Source organism: Impatiens glandulifera, chromosome 5 (assembly GCF_907164915.1).
Source record: "Impatiens glandulifera chromosome 5, dImpGla2.1, whole genome shotgun sequence".
Classification (NCBI taxonomy): domain Eukaryota; kingdom Viridiplantae; phylum Streptophyta; class Magnoliopsida; order Ericales; family Balsaminaceae; genus Impatiens; species Impatiens glandulifera.
Window position 1 is genome coordinate 50,998,330 of NC_061866.1, and position 18,977 is coordinate 51,017,306.

General features: G+C 31.8%; 4 protein-coding genes across 4 annotated transcripts; 2 read left to right on the forward strand and 2 right to left on the reverse strand.

Moving 5' to 3' along the window:
- Positions 1–3,671: 3,671 nt before the first annotated feature.
- On the forward strand, positions 3,672–7,171 carry LOC124938857 (protein NETWORKED 4B-like). The gene is made up of 3 exons (XM_047479381.1): positions 3,672–3,791; positions 4,841–4,956; positions 5,792–7,171. The coding sequence occupies exons 2-3, from the start codon at positions 4,863–4,865 to the stop codon at positions 6,982–6,984; spliced, it is 1,287 nt and encodes a 428-aa protein (XP_047335337.1). The 5' UTR covers positions 3,672–3,791; positions 4,841–4,862; the 3' UTR covers positions 6,985–7,171.
- A 1,492-nt stretch (positions 7,172–8,663) lies between these two features.
- On the forward strand, positions 8,664–12,233 carry LOC124937660 (alpha-soluble NSF attachment protein-like). Its single transcript, XM_047477960.1, has 9 exons — positions 8,664–8,816; positions 9,116–9,165; positions 9,264–9,336; positions 11,048–11,127; positions 11,367–11,518; positions 11,597–11,762; positions 11,833–11,880; positions 11,950–12,030; positions 12,109–12,233. Exons 1-9 carry the CDS (start codon positions 8,672–8,674, stop codon positions 12,187–12,189), a joined length of 876 nt encoding a protein of 291 aa, XP_047333916.1. The 5' UTR covers positions 8,664–8,671; the 3' UTR covers positions 12,190–12,233.
- Positions 12,234–12,371: 138 nt separating this feature from the next.
- On the reverse strand, positions 12,372–16,163 carry LOC124937658 (sorting nexin 2A-like). Its single transcript, XM_047477957.1, has 5 exons — positions 14,864–16,163; positions 14,571–14,780; positions 14,216–14,476; positions 12,942–13,028; positions 12,372–12,769 (listed from the first exon to the last, which is right to left on the reverse strand). The coding sequence occupies exons 1-5, from the start codon at positions 15,908–15,910 to the stop codon at positions 12,683–12,685; spliced, it is 1,692 nt and encodes a 563-aa protein (XP_047333913.1). The 5' UTR covers positions 15,911–16,163; the 3' UTR covers positions 12,372–12,682.
- A 1,266-nt stretch (positions 16,164–17,429) lies between these two features.
- Positions 17,430–18,788, reverse strand: LOC124937659 (trihelix transcription factor ASIL2). Its single transcript, XM_047477959.1, has 2 exons — positions 17,791–18,788; positions 17,430–17,605 (listed from the first exon to the last, which is right to left on the reverse strand). Exons 1-2 carry the CDS (start codon positions 18,662–18,664, stop codon positions 17,592–17,594), a joined length of 888 nt encoding a protein of 295 aa, XP_047333915.1. The 5' UTR covers positions 18,665–18,788; the 3' UTR covers positions 17,430–17,591.
- Positions 18,789–18,977: the final 189 nt, after the last annotated feature.

Sequence of the window (18,977 nt, forward strand, 5' to 3'; positions counted from 1 at the left end):
TACTATCAATATTTTTTAATATATCAAAGTATTAAATGTTAAAGATATTTTTATAATATTAAATTATTTAAAAATTAGAATTTTTTTCTAATAATAATTACTGTTAATTAAAAATTGTAAAAGTAAAAAAGGGTAGAATGATTTAAACTTTTTATTTGGTAATGAATAAATTATAATTTTTTAGTTTAGTTATGAAAGAATTTTTTTTATCTAACTTTTTTTTTAGTAAATGATTTAATTTTTTTGACAAAAAGTAAATTGTAACAAATAAGCTCATTAAATGACATTTTATTTATTTATTTATTAACCCACATTAAATTATTTGACAAACAAATTTTAAAATAATAATAATAATTAAAAGATTTTTGCCACATATTCAAATAATCTAAAATTTTGGTATATATTATATAGAAAAATGAGTTTTATTTTTTTTATTAAGGCTATATATATAATTATTTTGATAGATTATTTAAACAATTTATCTATGTATTCAATTATAATATATTAAATAAATAAATTGTTTTAAGTTAGCATCATCAAATAAGACTATAATTCATTTTTACATCCAATTGATATATATATATATATATATATATATATATATATATATTAGAATTAACTATATATAAATGATTCAAATTAATCAAGATTGTTTTATTTTAAATAGTCCTTTTAAAATACTTTAATAATTTTTAAATTTATTTATTTTATATATATTGTTTTTGACATATATGGTTACAAGTAAGATAAAATCATTTACCCTACAAAATAAATAAATAATGTTTTTAAGAAAATGATATATCAAATAGGATGTAAATATAGTTAATTCTAATTTAATTTAAATAATAAGTTACTTACAAAAAAGAAATATAATAATACTTTTACAAAATCAAAACAATAAAATGATAATTTAGATGTTAAATTATAAAAATAATTTACAAAAATAAAAAACTTTAATTAGGAAGATTCAACATACAACTTTCTGAAAGTAATTTTAAAGAATACTGGTTTTTTAATTTTGATAACATTTAATGATAAAATATAATAAATAAAACTAATTATCTGAATAAATAAATAAAATGTGTCAAACTATATCACCATTTATATATATTTATAGTTCATTTGTTTTTGTAACTTAGCAAATCTGGAAATAGCAATAATTATAAGTAGCTAGCTCGGTAGGGAAGTGGGTAGCACATCTATTTATTATAAATGGGATGCACGAACTAATCTTCAACTTGTAATTAAGCAAAGTATAGCTCAATCAACATTATTATTACATGATTCAATTTTCATTTTCATCCTTAATCTTTTAATTAATAATTTTAAGATACAAGACCCAACAAATGTATTTGTTACGCCTCTACATAGTACTTACATATCTACAAATTATAAACTCATTAGTAATATTTTATAAGGTTTAATCACTATAGAGTTTAATATTAATACACATTGCTAATTAATTAATACAACAAAAATAAACACCTTCTTTTATGGCATGGATGGGAAAAAATGAGAAAATAAAATCATAATGATGCAAATGCTTAACTAGATAAAAAGTTTGAATTTAAGATTCAACTATCTCCTAATTTGTTGTATCTTAAAAAAAAAACAAATGTTACAATATTTGGTTACATTTAGGATTCTCCAATAACACCATTAATATTTGATATGTCATCCAAACAATAATTTATTAGTTATGCATCCAAAAAATAATCTATTTGGAAACTCTTTGATATTATTTTTGTCTATGACTTTTGGCGTAGCTCAAGTTCCAACTTCTATCTCAAAACAAAACCAAACAAAAATAATATACTTTTTTTATTTTTTTTTATATCAATTTTAGGTCATGTTTGATTTTGTTTTGTTTTATTTAATCTATCTTATAGCTTATTTAAAATTGTTATACTTTATCAAAATTTAATTGTCAAAGTTCATTTTTATTATTTAATATAAGAATATTTGTTTAGTCCTCATCTAAATATTATAATGACATATAATAGAAAACAAGAAATATACCATGGTTATGACTTATAAATAAATAACTTTTTTAATATTAATATTTAATATATTTTAATAAAAAAATAAAAATAAACTTATAATTTAAAAGTCAATTTTTAATTACACTTTATTCATAGCAAATATAATATTAAAATATTGTATTCAAACATGATTTTTCGATTTTTCAAATCCAACTCCATAGTCAAAAGCTTTTCAAACAAGTTCAATAGGAACAAATTGGTCATTTTGTGCAGTGAAATGGTTGGAAAAAAAATAATGGTCAATCATTCTAAGAAGTAATGATTATTTTGTTTTAGTAAAAATACTTAAAGTATTAATATATATAAATAAAATGTATTTTTATATTTTGATTAATGTATTGAGTGATTTGATAAATGAAAGGTTAAATGATGTTTAATTTTTATTTTAAATATTAAAATACTTTATATTTTTAAGTATTTATTATATATTTTTTCATGATACCGTAAATCAATAAAAATATGTTTTTATTTTAAATAATAATATATATTGACCAAAAGGGTTAAACACATAACCTGCCAACACACTTATTCAGACGCAAAATTTGTCGACGTCTTAAGGAAGCTGGAGATATCAACGTCTTATTACCGATAAGTTAGAAGAGGAGATTGAATATAATATATATATATATATATATATATAATATATATAATATATATATATATATATATATATATATATATATATATAATCTTGTTAAATTGTACAACCATTTATAAAAAAAAATTGATATAATATTTGTAATGGTAAATAATTCATTGATAAAAAGTGTGTGGGTTATTTTTTAGATTTGTGATGAGAAATATATACTGTAGATATATCATAATATTATTAAGTAATTTATAATAATATTTAAGTAGTTAAATAAATTTTAAATTATTTTTGTTACTTTAAGCTTTATTATATTTGTATTAAGAAATGTTTTTTAAAATTTTTTCTATATGTTATATATATTTATAATCGCATTTCGATATTTCAATTTATAATTACTTCATACTGTTTTTTAAAATAATTTCAATATTACATTATTTAAATAAATATAAATTAAACAAAACCAAACAAAATTATTCAAATTTATTAATAACTTTCCCGCTAACATGTTCAAATAAATTAAAAAGTCCAACTTTAGTCTTGAGTGGACCCACCGCCGTTCTAAATTTCCAGCCTGTCAATTTGCAGATATGCACTTACATATAAATAAAGTTAATTTACTTAAATACCCATCTATTCTTATATCATGTAAATTCACTTAAAATGGAAACATTTTAATGTGTAGCTTACTTTAATGTTTTAAAAAAAATAATATGTAAGATTTTATAAAAATATTTTAAAATCTGTCTTTTTCTGGAAGTAAATCTAGATTGGAGATAAGATGAAATTGAATAACATGATTTATTTGATTTTAGTACCATAGATTAAATAAAATTACAATAAAATTTTAGTTAATTGTCTAAATATATGTGATTGTGTTAATTTTTAAAACAAAAAATATATATTATATTTTTTTAATCTCATAAAATATCTCAGATATTTACCAAATGTAACCAGGGATAATTTGGTAATTTTTGTAAAGAGAAATGGGAGGGAAAATTAAGTTTAGTGATTGGTTGTTCATCTGGCTTTCATAATAATCTCCTAGCTAAGCTTTTTCACTCCCTCTCCTCTTTGAAAAAGAAATCGCCGCTACGAAATTGCTTAGATTTTCGTAGTCGATTTCTGAATTCTGATATCGTTCTTCTTTCAGGTGAAAGGTATGTTCATTGATCGTCTTCTCTGTAACGAAATCGCTGTTTATTTCTTCTTTTCTGCTCGACTGTGTTACGATTTCTTGATGTGTTTTCGTTAGGTAAATAGAGAACCGATCTGTTTTTTGATTACTTGAAACATAGCTGATTTCACTTTTAAATGCGAGAAATGAACAGCGTAGATATGATATTCAGTTTTCGCCTTCAAACTGAATTGATGATCAATCGATGTATCTGAATTCTGAATCCGTCGTTATCTGTTGTATTCTTAATCTCATGCGAACGATTTAGTTCATTTAACTAAACTGAAATTGTTTATAGTAGGAATAGTAGATCCGTTCCTTAGACGGTGCTGCTGATGTTGATTACATGAGTTTGTAGCTGTATAAACTATAAAGTAGATTTCGATCTTATTCAGAGGACCGATTGAATTACTTTGATATTCAGATCGATGTAACATTCACTCTGAATAGAAATATAGAAATGTTAGGTTAGTACAGAAGGTGATGAGAAGAGAATAGGTTATTTATTGATAATAAATCAGATTACTTCTGAAAAAACTTTATAGAAAATAGTTAGCAAAGAAATAGGAGGGAATAGTTTGATCAAAAAGATTAATGTCACTGATATGCCAAGTATTCAGGGATCAGGTAGAGGCGTGGAACTCTTCTGCCTTGTATTTAGGGATTCAGTTGAGGGAGAAGACTAGGAATTAGTGATGTGACTGTCTTATCTGTAATAACTCTAATTCATAGAATGTGTGATTGTTTGTTTACATAGGATTTGATGTTCTAAGAACTAAGAGTACAAGTATGCGAATTATGATATAATGTGTAATCCTTCTGATAGGGCATGTAGTTTTTCACTTTACTTCTTGAAGCAGGAGGGGCTAATTTGAGGGTTCATTTCTTCCTTCTAGTTATTTAGTTGATTTTTATGTGTTTAAATTCATGTTTATGGTTTGTTATTGTTCATCAATGGTATCGATATTTGAGATTTTAGAAATCAAGCTTTCTTGCTTGGATATGCACTAATTATTTCCTGTTTTTGTTCAGAGGATTTTGAGCTAGTTCGAAAATGAGCAACACAGAAACAGAAAAGCCACATTCATGGCTGAGGACTGACCGCTTTACACCAATAAATTCCTCATGGCTTGCAGAAAATCTAAAAGGTTAATTGCAATTTAATTTTTGCTCTATAAGAATTTGCTGATTAATTTTTACCATGGAAATTGAGTATCTAGTTTCCATTTCTCATGATCCAAGTATCATTCCCGCAATATACTTAGATGGTCACATAATAGGGAGTTAAGAAATATACTTCTATTTGCAATATAAGTGGAAGTAGTTTCATTTTTATATTGTCATTTATTGATTGCTATAGAGATGATTGGAACTTTCTCCCAAACATAGTCTTCATTTTACTTTTCCCCTCAAACTCAAACTTTTTTTTTACTTTTTAACTAAGGGAGTGATTGTTTAACTAGTCTAGCTTTACAAGATTGACACTGTTTATGGGTATTTGTTAGTTAAGATTAAAAATAAAAGATTTCAAAAAACTTTTCTGAACTTTGAAGCAAGGATGGTGGCTGGCCTGGCTTCCTTTGAGGTTGATCCATGTTCCACTTTGGTCTACCACTTGCTAGACTTTGTTTTACCTTCTTGCAGCTGAGATTTTCCAGATGAGATTCTCAATAATATTATTTACTTTGGTTTGTGGATTTTAAGAAGTCTAACCATGAGATTTTAGTTTTTAAATATTTTGGTTTGAATTCATTTGGTTTTAGCTGTTTAGGCTGTTCAAATGGGGTTTGTTCACGTTTACACCTAAGTTTAATCATGGTTTCCATTTTTAAGTATAATTTAGTTTTTGCAAATGTTTAGCGAGAGTTTGTTAAGTTGAGGGTTAAAGTTCAAGAGTCCAAGTTAAGTAAATGTGAAATTAATTGTTCTAGATTTGTTTCATTCATAAGTAAATGATATTAATTATTCTCTTCTGATATGCAGGGGTTGATCAAAGTGTACAAGACTTGCTAACAATGATTGAAGATGATGACTATTCTCTAGCAGATGCTGACCTAGTTCATGTGAGGCGGTCAGACATGTTTGATTGTATTAAACAAATTTACCACAAGCATCAGATACTTGCGGAGCATTATGACCAGATTCTTTCATCAGATTATTCCAGCTTGGCTATCACAGACCACGCCAATGTCATTGCCTTGACTACTCCCAATCAAGATTGCCAGAATCAGTTCGATAATGCTTCATTCCCTTCCAACTTGTCGGACGGCTCTTCAAAAATCAAATTTTCCTTGTCTGAATCAGATTCTGAATCCGATTCCTCCATTGAGAAATATGAAACTCCAATTATGATGCCGTATCCCAAGAGTACTAATAATAACGGCTCTAGTAGGAACGATGAATACGCTACTGTTTTGAACAAGATCACAAAGTACAAAGAAGAACTGAAGGCCACACAGCATAAACTTCAGATTTCAGAAGAAGAGGTTATTGATTTGAAAAGGAATGAACGCATGGCTTTGAGCGAACTTGAAGATGAGAAAAAGATGGTGGCTATGATGGACTGTCAGATTACAGACTGCAATATGAATATATTTAAATTGGTAACAGAGTTAAATTATTTACGGGAAGAAGTAGTGAAGGTGAATGATGAGCTAAGTAATGCCAGAGAAGGGTTCGAGTTGGAGAAGGAAAAGCTTGAAATGGAGGCGTTGGAGTTATCAGAGGTAGTGTATATTCTCGGGGAAAGGAACCAAATAATGGAACTGGAAGCTGAATACCTGAGGAGTGAGGCGAGGGAGTTGATGAGAAGTAAGAAATTGGTGGAGGAGGAGATGAAGGAAGAGATTGCGGGGAAGGTTAGCATGATAGAGGATCTATATATGAAAGTGGAGGCAAACGAGGAGAAAATGAAAATGGCTATGAGAAGGAGAGAGTACGATTACGAGAAGAGAATCGGGGAATTGGAAGAGAAGGTGGAGATGTCAAGGAAAGGGGAAGAGGAGCTGAAGAAAGAGGTTGCGGATAGGGGGGAGGAGAAGAAGGAAGCAATTAGGCAGCTGTGTTTCTCGTTGGATTATTACAGGAACAGAAATGAGAAACTTCGACAGGTAATTGTTGATGCTAATTCTAAATGTTACTATTACAAATCTGCTGCAGTTGTTTCTGCTTCATGATTGATTCATCTCATTATGGTTTATATTACCAAATTTCTATCTAATATATGCAAATGTATGCATGCATGCATAGTTGTTCTGGTTAGGCCATGAATTTGGTGGACCTCCTTATGTTGTTCTATTAATTTTTCAGGATATTCAAGGAACCATGATTTTGAAACTTGTTTTTTTTTTTGTGTGTTGGGTATTGAATGGTATAAACTTTCTATATGTTTTTCAATTAATATGTGTTTTTTTTTATTCCTTTATAGTTTATGTGAAAAATAAGAAAAAAGTAAATATTAAATTGTGGCTAATTATAATAATATTATACTGTTTGTGCTTCAAACTTAAAAAGGTGCTTCAAAAACAAACATTGACCAAATATAATATATTGTTGGAAACAACTAAGTGCTGATATATATATAGTTTCAATAAACTTACGTGGTTGAATATACCTATTACCTCAAATAAATAAATAAATAAATAATATATTTTTACAAATTACAAGACAAAAAAGATTATTATAATATTAAAAAAAGCTGAATCCAGTAAAGGCATTGAGAAAACAGGGGATGGAATGTATAAAGAGAGAGCCGTTAGTTTCAGATATTATTCTGAAGCTGGTCTCGGTGCATGAAACAATATTGTGGTCTAAGAGTAAAAACCATGGGGGACCATGAAACAACACAACAAGAAGAGTGAGTGTGGAATATTAACAATATATATATATATATAGGCATGATTCCTCCCATATGGTCTGGATAAGATATATATTATGATGAAAATGGAAGGTTTGCAGTCATGGGTTTCGGAACACAAACTGACTAGCATCGGTACATTGTGGATGTCGGCGGTTGGAGCTTCGGTAGCTTATTCGACCAGGCATAAATTGTTCAAGCCTAGTCTCAGGCTCATTCACGCAAGGTCGGTCTGTCTGTCTGTCTGTCTGTCTTTTGAATCTTAATATATAATTAATTTATGATCTGATTGTTGTTGTTGTTTGTTGGTTGTTGGTTGGTGTATATAGAATGCATGCACAGGCCTTGACCTTGGCTGTTCTGTCTGGGGCTGCAGCCTACCACTATTACGAGGAGGAGGACAACAAGCAACATTCTCTCCCACCAAATCCAACCAAACCATGATTCGATCGATTCATCCTAAGTTTTGTGCTGCTGCATCATGCAACACACACAGACAGACAAACATAAAGACAGATCTGATGATATTGAGTTCACCTAGACATCTTCTTCTTCTTGCGCTACTTTAATTTATTATTATTATAAGTTTCTTTCTTTTCTTTTACTGCTGCTACTAGTACTACATCTCTGTAAAATCCAATCCATTAATAATAATAATAAATACATTTCATAATTGCTAATATTACTACTCTAGCTAGCTAGCTAGCTCCTTATTTTAAAGTTGTATTAATAAGGTTGTTCATCTTTCAGAGAGGCGTCCTCCTAATCATACATAGTCCACAAAAAGAAGAAAATAAGAAAAAATTAAATAAATCCTAGTCACAGTCCAAAAAAAAAAAGTAACAAATTTTCACGAGATGCCTCACATGAAAACGACAAGTTTATTATTTACATATAATAGAAAATAACTAACTCTTCACTAAATTCTTTTTCATTTTCTTAATTAAATAACTAACTCTCCCTCCTTTCTTCTTCTTCTTCTTCATCTTCATCGGTTACCGGTGGCGATGGCCAATCAGATAGCGAAGGGTGAAGATTTTCAGAAACAGGCGGAGAAGAAACTTACCGGCTGGGGCCTCTTTACCTCCAAGCACGAGGATGCCGCCGAATTGTTTGACAAAGCCGCTAACGCCTTCAAGCTCGCAAAATCATGTAAGTAACCGAATTGTTTTATCCTTTTCTTTTCCTCTTCTTACATTCTCTCTTTTATCATTTAGGATTCTCGTCAATCGTCACAGCTTTTGCTCCATTTTCATTTCTTTATCATTTATATAATATCATAATCATAATCATAATCAGGAGTAAGTAGATTGTAGGGAATCCGATTGAGCATAACAATGCAAGTAAATCTCGACCGTGTGCCTTGAGCATAATAAGGAATTGTCAACAAAATGTCCTCCCTTCCTAATTGATTGCTACATACATGTGATTGATTATGTTTGATTTTACAGGGGAACAAGCTGGAGCCGTGTATGTCAAGTTGGCAAATTGTCATTTAAAAGTAAGTCATATCTTAGAAGGTGGTGGTGCTGTTCTCTTCATTTATAACTAAGTAACTACTCATGTCATGTATAATAATCAATCATTTGTATAATACAGTCAGATAGCAAACATGAAGCAGCTACTGCTTATGCTGATGCTGCTCATTCTTACAAAAAGATACAGGCCAAAGGTAGATATACCATATAATTAATTTGCCTCCTTTCTGCCTCTTCTCATTTATTTTAATACGGGTCACATGTTGTAAATGTAAGTATCCATATCCTTGGGATATTTTCGTAAGGAGCTTGTGTTGTTGTTGTGCATAAATGGCAACAGAAGTTCATAGTTTTCTAAATTCCTAGAAAAGAAGTTGGTTGAGGCTTTCAACTATAGATTGAACTAGAAAAGCTATATTGCACCATTGATCTGTTAGAGGGTCATAAAATTGAAGATTTTGGCTTCATCCTGTTGTTATACTTTTCATGTTCTTCTCTTCTCTAGTACCCTGTTTGTGAGATAATTAATATTCAATGCAATGAACTCTTAACACGATTCCAAAATGTCTCAAGTGTTTAAGAGTGTAGATATACTTGTTGATTGAATGTAGCTACAGAAGTCTTTCAACCCTAGTGAAGAAAATTAGTTTATTAAACAATGCTAACTATTCATTAGGAAAACATGACTTGATTATGTACAATACTCCACACCTGTCTCAGTGTATCTGTGATGATGGTGCCATACCTATACATAATTATCATCGAAAATAATATGCTTCCTATTCTTCCTAAAGAGCTATAAGAAATCCCTGGGTATGCTTGACCTTCTACTCAAGCTTTGAAAAATCAGTGACCTCCTATGCTGCTTGGTGATGATGCCACATGCACAACATGGATCGTCACATATTGATTACACAATTGACAATAGATCTCTTCTCTGACTACATACATATGCATAACTGAAGAAATTACTTAGCATTAGGATCAAGATTTTCTGGTATAATTTGATTTCATCTTTTGGCTCTGAGACACCGTGATGGGAGTGCTAATCAAGGTGTTTGGTATTGTTCCAATGTATTGATTTTTTGTTAGACAATTTTAGTATGTAATAGATATAGAGGAACTAATATCATCTGCAAGAGTAATTTCACGAGACTTTACTAATGGTTTGTGTATTAACCCTTTAAGTGCTAATCAACTATTTTTTTGCAATCTGTATACCATAGCCCATATGTTGGTTGTAGTATAAAAATGAAGCAGCAAATGTCTCGTGTCCACTTCTGTTATTCTGGATATGATAAATCTGCAGATCTATACCCTTTAGATTTTTGTTGGGCTACAATAACTTATAAAGAATATGATAAATCTGTAAATATGTACCTTTAAGATTTTTCTTGGGCTACAATAACTTATAAAGAAAATGTTTCAAATATAGAAAATTGGGTTGGAACTGCATTGTCTATACTTTTTAGCATTGAAATCCTCATCTCATTATTCAGTTTTTTTTGTAAGTCTTTGCACTGAGACATCTGTGTTTGAATTTGATTTAGTAGCATCCCTACTTTGTCCTTTTTTTAAAATTAAATTTTCTCATTTTCCTGTCATTTAAAATTCTTGCATAAGTTAATTACATTCTGTTTGGATATATATTCACATAATCTGTTTATTGTATCTTTACCTATAACAATTGCAAAAATTTGGAGATTGTTTTGGTGCAGAAGTTTCTTGCTTCTGCATGTTCTTTCAATGCATTCTGCATATTTGAATTTTTCCCTTCATCCTGTATAGCTTTGAACTGATAAAAAAAATCTTTCCAAACATTTTTGACCCAACACGATTTTTGTGTTTTCATTTCCTTTAAATGGGCAAAGAGCACAACTATAATTACTGCCTTAAAATTTTCAGAGTCTGTATCTTACCTAGAGGAGTCAGTGAATTTGTTTATGGAGATTGGACGACTGAATATGGCGGCAAAATATTACAAGGTAAATTGCCTACTTTAGTTATTGAGCTCATTTAAAAACGGTTTACAAGAAAGCATGGTCCATTTGGATATAGAATAAATACATGTAAAATTTGAAAATGAGAAAGGGTTACTTTAGATCATGTTAATAACATAAGTGGGTTTTTTGTTTGAATTTTGATAAACAAAGTAATCCTTGCACTGTCATCATAGAAAGATGTTGCTATGATATAGTCATCCATTGGGGGTTGGTTTATGAAGGAAATTGCAGAAATTTATGAAAGTGGAGAAGATTTGGAGAAGGCTATTATTTACTATGAAAGGGCAACAGATCTTTTCCAAAGTGAAGATGTAACTACTTCAGCAAATCAATGTAGACAGAAAATTGCTCAATTTGCTGCTCAACTTGAACAGTAAGAAGCTCCTTCTCCTCCTCCTCCTCCTGATAAATAAATTGGGGATGAGTTTAGAAAATGTAAATGTAAATGTAGGTACCAGAAAGCAATAGAGATTTATGAAGATATAGCAAGGCAGTCGCTGAGCAACAACTTGCTGAAATATGGAGTAAAAGGACACCTTCTAAATGCTGGGATTTGCCAACTTTGTAAAGGAAATGGAGACAGTATTGCAATTAACAATGGATTGGAGCGGTATCAGGTAGAGACTACTGATGTGGTTTGGAAACAATTATGTTGAGTTTAATTAATGCAAAGACGAATTTACGCAGGACCTTGATCCAACCTTTGCTGGATCACGTGAGTACAGGTTGCTGGTGGTACGTTTCTTCTTCTTCTTCTTCGACTTTTAAATGTATAATTGTCAATGATGATGATGGTGGTATTAGGATTTGGCTGAGGCTATTGATGAAGAAGATATTGATAAGTTCACTGGGGCATTGAAGGAATATGACAGCATGACTCAGCTGGTATTTTCTTTTATATAATAATATAACTGAAATTAATGAATGAATGACTAACAATAACAAACAATAATGTGTTTGAAGGATGCTTGGAAGACTACTCTTTTGTTGAGAGTCAAGGATATGATAAAGGCGAAAGAGCTAGAGGAAGACGATCTCACTTAATCAAATCACTCTATATGGTACCCTTTTTATATTTCCGAATCTTTTTAAATAAAAAAGAACTAAAACCACACATGTTGTATTGTTCTACTACTAATAATAATAGATATGACGGTTTCTTCTATTCTTCTATGTACTGATAATTTTTGCAAAACACAAGGAATAAAACAAGTTTAAAAAACAGACATCATGATCCTCATATACTTACAACCAGTGACAAAAATAGAAATTGTTGGAATAATCACTCTCACTGTAAAAAAGAAAAGAACTACGATTTTAGACAATAGTGGAATAATCGTCCATAATCTCGATACACCTAAAATTCAAGAAATGGGAAACTCGAGGGAAGAATATATATAGGAAGGTGTGAGCAAGCTCCTATGCTGCTGCTGCTAGTACTGCTACTATATGAAGAAGAGAGAATAGTGAATGAAAAAAAAACTTGCAATATATATATAGTATATATTATTAATTATTATTATGCTCATTAGTAGAGCTAGTGACCAATAATATCATTTGTTTCTTCTTCTTCTTCTTCAGCAACTGTTTCCCACACCTTTGCCATCTTTTCTGCATAACCCACCTGATTGAGAAACCAATATATACTATATATTAGTAGTAGAACAATACAACATTCATAAATATCGTTTCATTAACAAGAATTCAAAAATTACGCAACAACAAGATCAAGATCAAGATAAAAAAATAACAATGGCTGGCGCTTCAAAAGTGGGGAGGAGGAAACAACAAGATACCTGATTGACTACAAATCCTCTCAACATGCTCAAGAAATCAGCTTGCCTCTCCTTCTCTAGCCTTTCCAACTCCGTCTTGTTATTTTCCTGTTTCATCATCATCATCCAAACCATTATATTTCTACTAGACTAGACTGCTGTTGGATCTCATTTACAATGACAATCATGATATGCATACAGATCATATTTCAGAAGAAAATAAAGCATCTCAAAAGAACATAATCTACACGAAACTTTGGTTGTAGTAGCTGCTGTGTGCACATGTTAGTTATAAAAAATGATTAGATTTTAACTGAAGACTTGAATCATCAGAAGCGCTTTGGAAAACAAATGCATACCAATGGTTGATGAACATCAGGAAGCACCTTCTAAATAAATGTTACATGGCACAGTGAGTCAATCTATAAACAAAAGATGCAATCATGCTAAAGCTAGCTGGAATAACCTATATCAATTGTACTAACTACATCACGTTTAAATCATTACCTGAACACAACAACATATTAGGAAGTAGGGGGAGAGACGACAATAGGATGAAAAAAGGTTTCTCAAATGGCTTCTTATTTGCATACTTCTCTCTAATTGTTCATAGTCATTCTTCACATTATATATACACAAAAAGGCTTCAATATTGCAAATGAGGACATTACATATGTATGCAAAACAAGTATACTACTATCGCACTCTTCCAATTCATTATTATTTAATTAGCTTTTGAAGTGAAAATATATTCCAAATCACATTCTAAATGTTCATCACTGAAAGCAATACTATCACTTCCAGAACTTTCTTCTAAATTTGATTTTGTCCCTCAAACTTTCAAAATATATTTATTTTATCCCGTAACTACCCGTATCATCATGTTGCCAACTCTTTCACTGCTGCGATTTCTTTCATTTAGTTGTGAGGGGGAAATCAAAATTGAAAAAAAAAAAAGAGACTAAATTGTGTTACAAAGATTTCCTGCTCTAACTATTCAGATTTTAGTTCAATCAACAAGTCATAAATTATTATAAGAGAGAAGATAGTCATTTGTTCGGTTTAGGGTTATTTGAATAATCTTCAAATAATTGTTTTTCTATAATATATTAATACCCTTAAAGTCTTTTCACAAAATAACTCCAATTCGAACAAGGCCTTATACCATATTCCAATGCTTATCTATAACAATTAGAGGAACATTGTTGTCATGTCCTCCCTATAGTATATTCTTGTTTCTTATGGATTTCTTCAAGTGCTTATGAAAGAGAAGGTAGGACAAGAAATGATGTTACCTTGATACGTTCATATTCTCGAATAGCACAGCTTTTAGCATCCTCTGTAACCCTAACAGTGTCTTTCAAATCATCTATTTTACGAATTCGGGTGCTGTCACCACCAAATACTTTTGAAGAAGCAGCTTCTAGCTTTTCAATCCTTGACTCTAAAGATGATAACTCTGATAACAGAGTCTGAACTGTTAACAAAGCACTAGATCTCTCTGAAAATGCATTATTCACAGCTAACATCACCCCAAGATATTCATGGATCTTACCCTGCAATTACAAACACCCACAAACATCTTTCAACAGCAAATCCTATAATTTGTTTACATTCCAAACAAAAAAACATGCATATTTTGAAACTTACAAAGTGCTTTACTGTTTGTGCATTTAATTCTCTGCACAATCTACTCGCCTTAACAGAAGCTGTGGCTATATTTTTCATGTCAGATGCTCTCGTCATCTGTGAATTACATACAGCTTCCTCCGTCTCAAATTTGGTTAATTTGACGAATGCCAATCCTAGTTCCCCCATTGTCTCCCCGAAATCTTGTTGAGCTTTAACCAACGATTCAGCCTACAAACAAGAAGAAGATAACAAACTAAATACACATCCAATTCAATCGTTTCAATACAAGAAGACCAATGTAATTTCCTAACCTGCTGAGATACAGTGATGATTTCCCTCTCGAAATTCAGCAATTTCTCTTTCTTTTCTACGAACTCGTTATCTTCTTCAATCACAGCAGGCTTCGACCCGCCCCAGTCAGTAGCAACATACTGCTTCAACTCCTTAAAAAATCTCATGAAATCCCTGCCTCCTCCTCTTGCAGGTTGAGAGGTCTCAATTGGCTCAACCTCCCCGAGTAACTGTTTCGACATTTTCACAGCTCCATCCAGCACTCTAGATGCTACATCTGTTGTCTTCTCTAATGGAAGTTTCCCTTGAACCTGCAGAAACAGTCTTAATTCATCACTATTTTTGATTACCGGATGAGCAGCAAGTCTCTGCAGGTACTTCTCCAATGCAATCCGTCTCTGCTCAACAAATTCCTGCTTCTGCATAACCTGACTGTCCACCACGTTCTTATCAGGCCTCAAAGGTATGAAGAATCCCCTGTATGATTCCGATAATCGATCCGAAAGCGTTACTATGTCTTTAAACCGTCTCCTGACGCTGAATTCCGATCCATTGAAATCACGCATGTTAGTCCTTGTGGTGATGAGATACGTGAAGTAAGCATTCCCTCCCGGAACAATCGAATTTGAAAGCTCCTGTTCCTTCTGCGGATCGGAAACGGAAATCCAGATATAGTCAGACATGGACGTCGGCGATGAAGAGGAGGACGTCTCGCCGGAGTTATCACGGGGAATAACCTCGCCGTTATTATTATTATTATTATTGTTAGTCCCATTCTGATCGCGGTCGAAGGATCTGAAGACGGCTTCGGCGTAGGAGGGAGGTTCTAGAAGTGAATGAAGCGAGGAGAGAGGATTACCATGTCGCGAGATCGATGATGGAGAGGAGAGTGGCGGAGGATCGTGTGTAGCGACATCGGCGAATGGGGGAAACGAAGATGAATTTGAGGATGCGAAGTGGCGGTCGGTGAGAGAAGGTTCGTCGAGAAGGAGGGACTCCATTTCATCAGGTGATGTGTAGAGATGAGCTTGTTGAGTGGTGTTGTTGTCTGAATGTTCCCCCATCATTTTGAAAAGAATCGAATCGAATTGAATCAAAGAAGAATGAAGTGAAGTGGAATGAGTATTGCTTTCATTCGGCAGTTACAGATCAGATCAGATGAGATAGATAGATTGATTGATGCAGAAGCAAATTAATTAAACTACAAAGCGTGAATGATAAGAGATATGATATCGGAAACGATGATGATATTGACGAAGAAGAAGAAAGGATACGAGTGTATGATTTAGCTCGGTGCCATGTGGTTTCCATCATAAACACGCGGCTCGTCATTTAGGTCTAACTTAATCGAACCGTACTCCTCCGTGTCTAGCCATACCGGACCGAGTACATTTCTCAATCGGTTAACCATTTTTTATCAATTATTTATTTCTAAAGTTATAGTCTCCACTCCACAATAATATACTTAATTTAGGAAAATTTGAAGAAATGAAAAAAAAAAAAAAAAATCTTAAATGCGTTGATTTGCGTAAATGACCATTTCAAAATATCTTTGACGAAATTACCTACGCCGCGTAACGTGAATGACATGATCGTCACGCTAAGGGCACAGTCATTCTTAACTTTTCAAAGATTTTTCTTTCGCGAGACGATTCTACCATTCATTTTACGCTAAGGGATCATTTACGCAACCTGCACATTTAAGGGATTTTTTAGGGTCATTCAGTCAAATTTCCCTTTAATTTATATTTATACTTTCTTCTAGGGAAATTTGACGAAATAACACTAAAGATTGTCTTATTTGATATAAATGTCAGGGCATAAAATTAAATGCGCTAGTGACATTTTTTTAATTTTTAAGACGATTTTGCCTTGTAGCGAGACGTCCAAATCGCGAGACTAATTTTTAAGACGATTTTGCCCTGTCGCGAGACGTCCAAATTGCGAGACGCAACCTGCAATTGCGAGACGAAAAATAAAAATTTTAAAAAATAAAAAATAAAAAATTTTGCGTCTCGCAATCGGGATTTACGTCTCGCGACAGAGACAACATCGTCTAAAAAAAATTGTTACCGGCACATTTAATTTGACATAACAATCTTTAGTGTCATTTAGTCAAATTCCCCTTCTTAAATAATTGAAGTAACTAATAAGTAATCTAAGTTTAAGAATAATTAATAATGAAATTTTGATATTAAAATATTATCATTTTAAATAGGCTAATCTAATTTAAAGAAAATTTTAAATTAATAAAATATTCCTATTATTTTGATTTTTAATTTTATACTATTTTACAAATAAAAAATAATTATATTTATAAATTCAAATAAAACTCATTCAAATAAATAAATTCATTTAATTAATTTTATAATTATAATATATTTTTTCATTTATTTATTATTATTATTTAAATTAAATTTATACTTAATTATATATATAAGTAAGAATAAGTCAAATAACACTATAATATAAAATTATAACTAGGGTACTGATAACTTCTTAAATTCAATTTTTTTTAATAAAGTTTTACTATCTTGATCTTACTGAGTTATTTTAAAGAGGAGTCTAATTAATATTGTTTAAGGATGATAATGTTACAAGAGGCATAAAATTAAACTAATATGTGCATGAATAATATTACAAACAAACATAGTGTATATATATATAATCACAATATACAAAGACTGCAACCTCCGCCATTTCATTTATGAAAGCTGCCTTGTTAGTGATGATGGAGGATGATTCTCATTATAATTTCTTCCCTGTTTTTGTTATAAACCATATCAGATTCATTCAAAGATCTAGATTAATGAACTGAATCAATGTTTTAATCAGTTTTCAGAGGATGAATAATTTTATGCATGTTTCATTTCAATTCAAAATATTATTTGATTTGGTATGGTTTCAGAGCAAGCAATATTTTGAAAGAAATGTATTGGAAATTCACCTGATGATGAACCAGTAGGAGGAGGAAGAGGAGGAGTATGATTGTTGGTAGTAGGTTTCTTCTTCGTCTTCTTCTTCTTCTTTGACTTCTTCTCGAGCTGGAGGTGAGTTTCCATAAACATATTCATCCTCTGAAACTCAAGATCCTTGGTGAAATCCATCCGCTGTTTCTCCAGCTCCATCAATTGTTCTTGCTTTGACCTCTCGATTCGTTCGTATATCTCGCCGAACCTCAAGATCGCCCTCGCCAATTCCTTGTAAGGACTTTCCTCTGACAAATCCATCTTATTCTGCTTCCTCGAAACACGTCGGACGAACTCCGTATCATCATCATCATCATCACCACCACCTAGAGAGCTTGAAGTGCCGCCAGAATACTCGTCGTTGTTAGTAGGACTACTACTACTACAGTTTCTGTTTAATTTTGACCTAGGTTTGATAGTCAAGGTTACGGTGTTGGTGGTTGAGGGCTTACGATCTGGAATTGAGGCACCACCAGACGCTTTCTTGTTCTTGTTCGTAGAGGAGGAGGAGGAGTTACCAATTAGGTAATCGAGGCGATCGTAAAACAACCAGTTGGATGCCGCCGATGACTTCGATTTCTCAAGCTTATACTTCTTCTTCAATGTATCAATCCGATTTTTACACTGAACGTCGGTGCGAGGAGGTTTGACACCGTTGTTACGAGAGTTAACGGCATGTGCGACTTCCTTCCAGTCTTTCTGCCGGAGATTCCCACGATTAAGATCCAGATAACGATCTCCCCAAGCATCGACCAGAATTTTAGATGCGCCTTCGCTCCAGCAATCGTCACGACCGCCGGGGCCAGAGTGAGGACGGTTAGCGGTGGTAGGAGGTGAGGGTTGTGGATCCATGAAGAAGCGGAGAAGAAGAAGAAGGTGGGAAGAGAGATAGAGAGGTTACAAGGGAAGGAGAAATTGGGGAAGGCTGATGACCGTTCATCTGACTGACCGGAGTAACGTCAGCTGCTTTTGCTTATTGGACGGTGGTGGTTGGTTGAGTAAGTAAACATTGTTACTACCCCCTTCCCTATTTCATCACACTTTTAACCTTTTCTTCTTCTTGGCCTACCATTCAATTTTTCTTATTTTAATAAATATTTTAATTTAGTCCAAAATTATATAAGTATAAAGAAAGAAATAAAGAAAAGGCAAAGCAAACAAAAAC

What these genes read in the sequence shown, in the direction of transcription:
- LOC124938857 (XM_047479381.1), top strand. Translation starts at nt 4,863, where the DNA reads ATGAGCAACACAGAAACAGAAAAGCCACATTCATGGCTGAGGACTGAC. An exon ending in GCTTGCAGAAAATCTAAAAG is followed by an intron (nt 4,957 to 5,791) that starts GTTAATTGCAAT and finishes TCTGATATGCAG; the next exon opens with GGGTTGATCAAAGTGTACAA.
- LOC124937660 (XM_047477960.1), top strand. Translation starts at nt 8,672, where the DNA reads ATGGCCAATCAGATAGCGAAGGGTGAAGATTTTCAGAAACAGGCGGAG. An exon ending in TGGCGGCAAAATATTACAAG is followed by an intron (nt 11,128 to 11,366) that starts GTAAATTGCCTA and finishes TGGTTTATGAAG; the next exon opens with GAAATTGCAGAAATTTATGA. An exon ending in TTTGCTGCTCAACTTGAACA is followed by an intron (nt 11,519 to 11,596) that starts GTAAGAAGCTCC and finishes ATGTAAATGTAG; the next exon opens with GTACCAGAAAGCAATAGAGA.
- LOC124937658 (XM_047477957.1), bottom strand. Translation starts at nt 15,910, where the DNA reads ATGATGGGGGAACATTCAGACAACAACACCACTCAACAAGCTCATCTC. An exon ending in GAGAATATGAACGTATCAAG is followed by an intron (nt 13,029 to 14,215) that starts GTAACATCATTT and finishes ATGATGAAACAG; the next exon opens with GAAAATAACAAGACGGAGTT. An exon ending in GAGGATTTGTAGTCAATCAG is followed by an intron (nt 12,770 to 12,941) that starts GTATCTTGTTGT and finishes TTTCTCAATCAG; the next exon opens with GTGGGTTATGCAGAAAAGAT.
- LOC124937659 (XM_047477959.1), bottom strand. Translation starts at nt 18,664, where the DNA reads ATGGATCCACAACCCTCACCTCCTACCACCGCTAACCGTCCTCACTCT.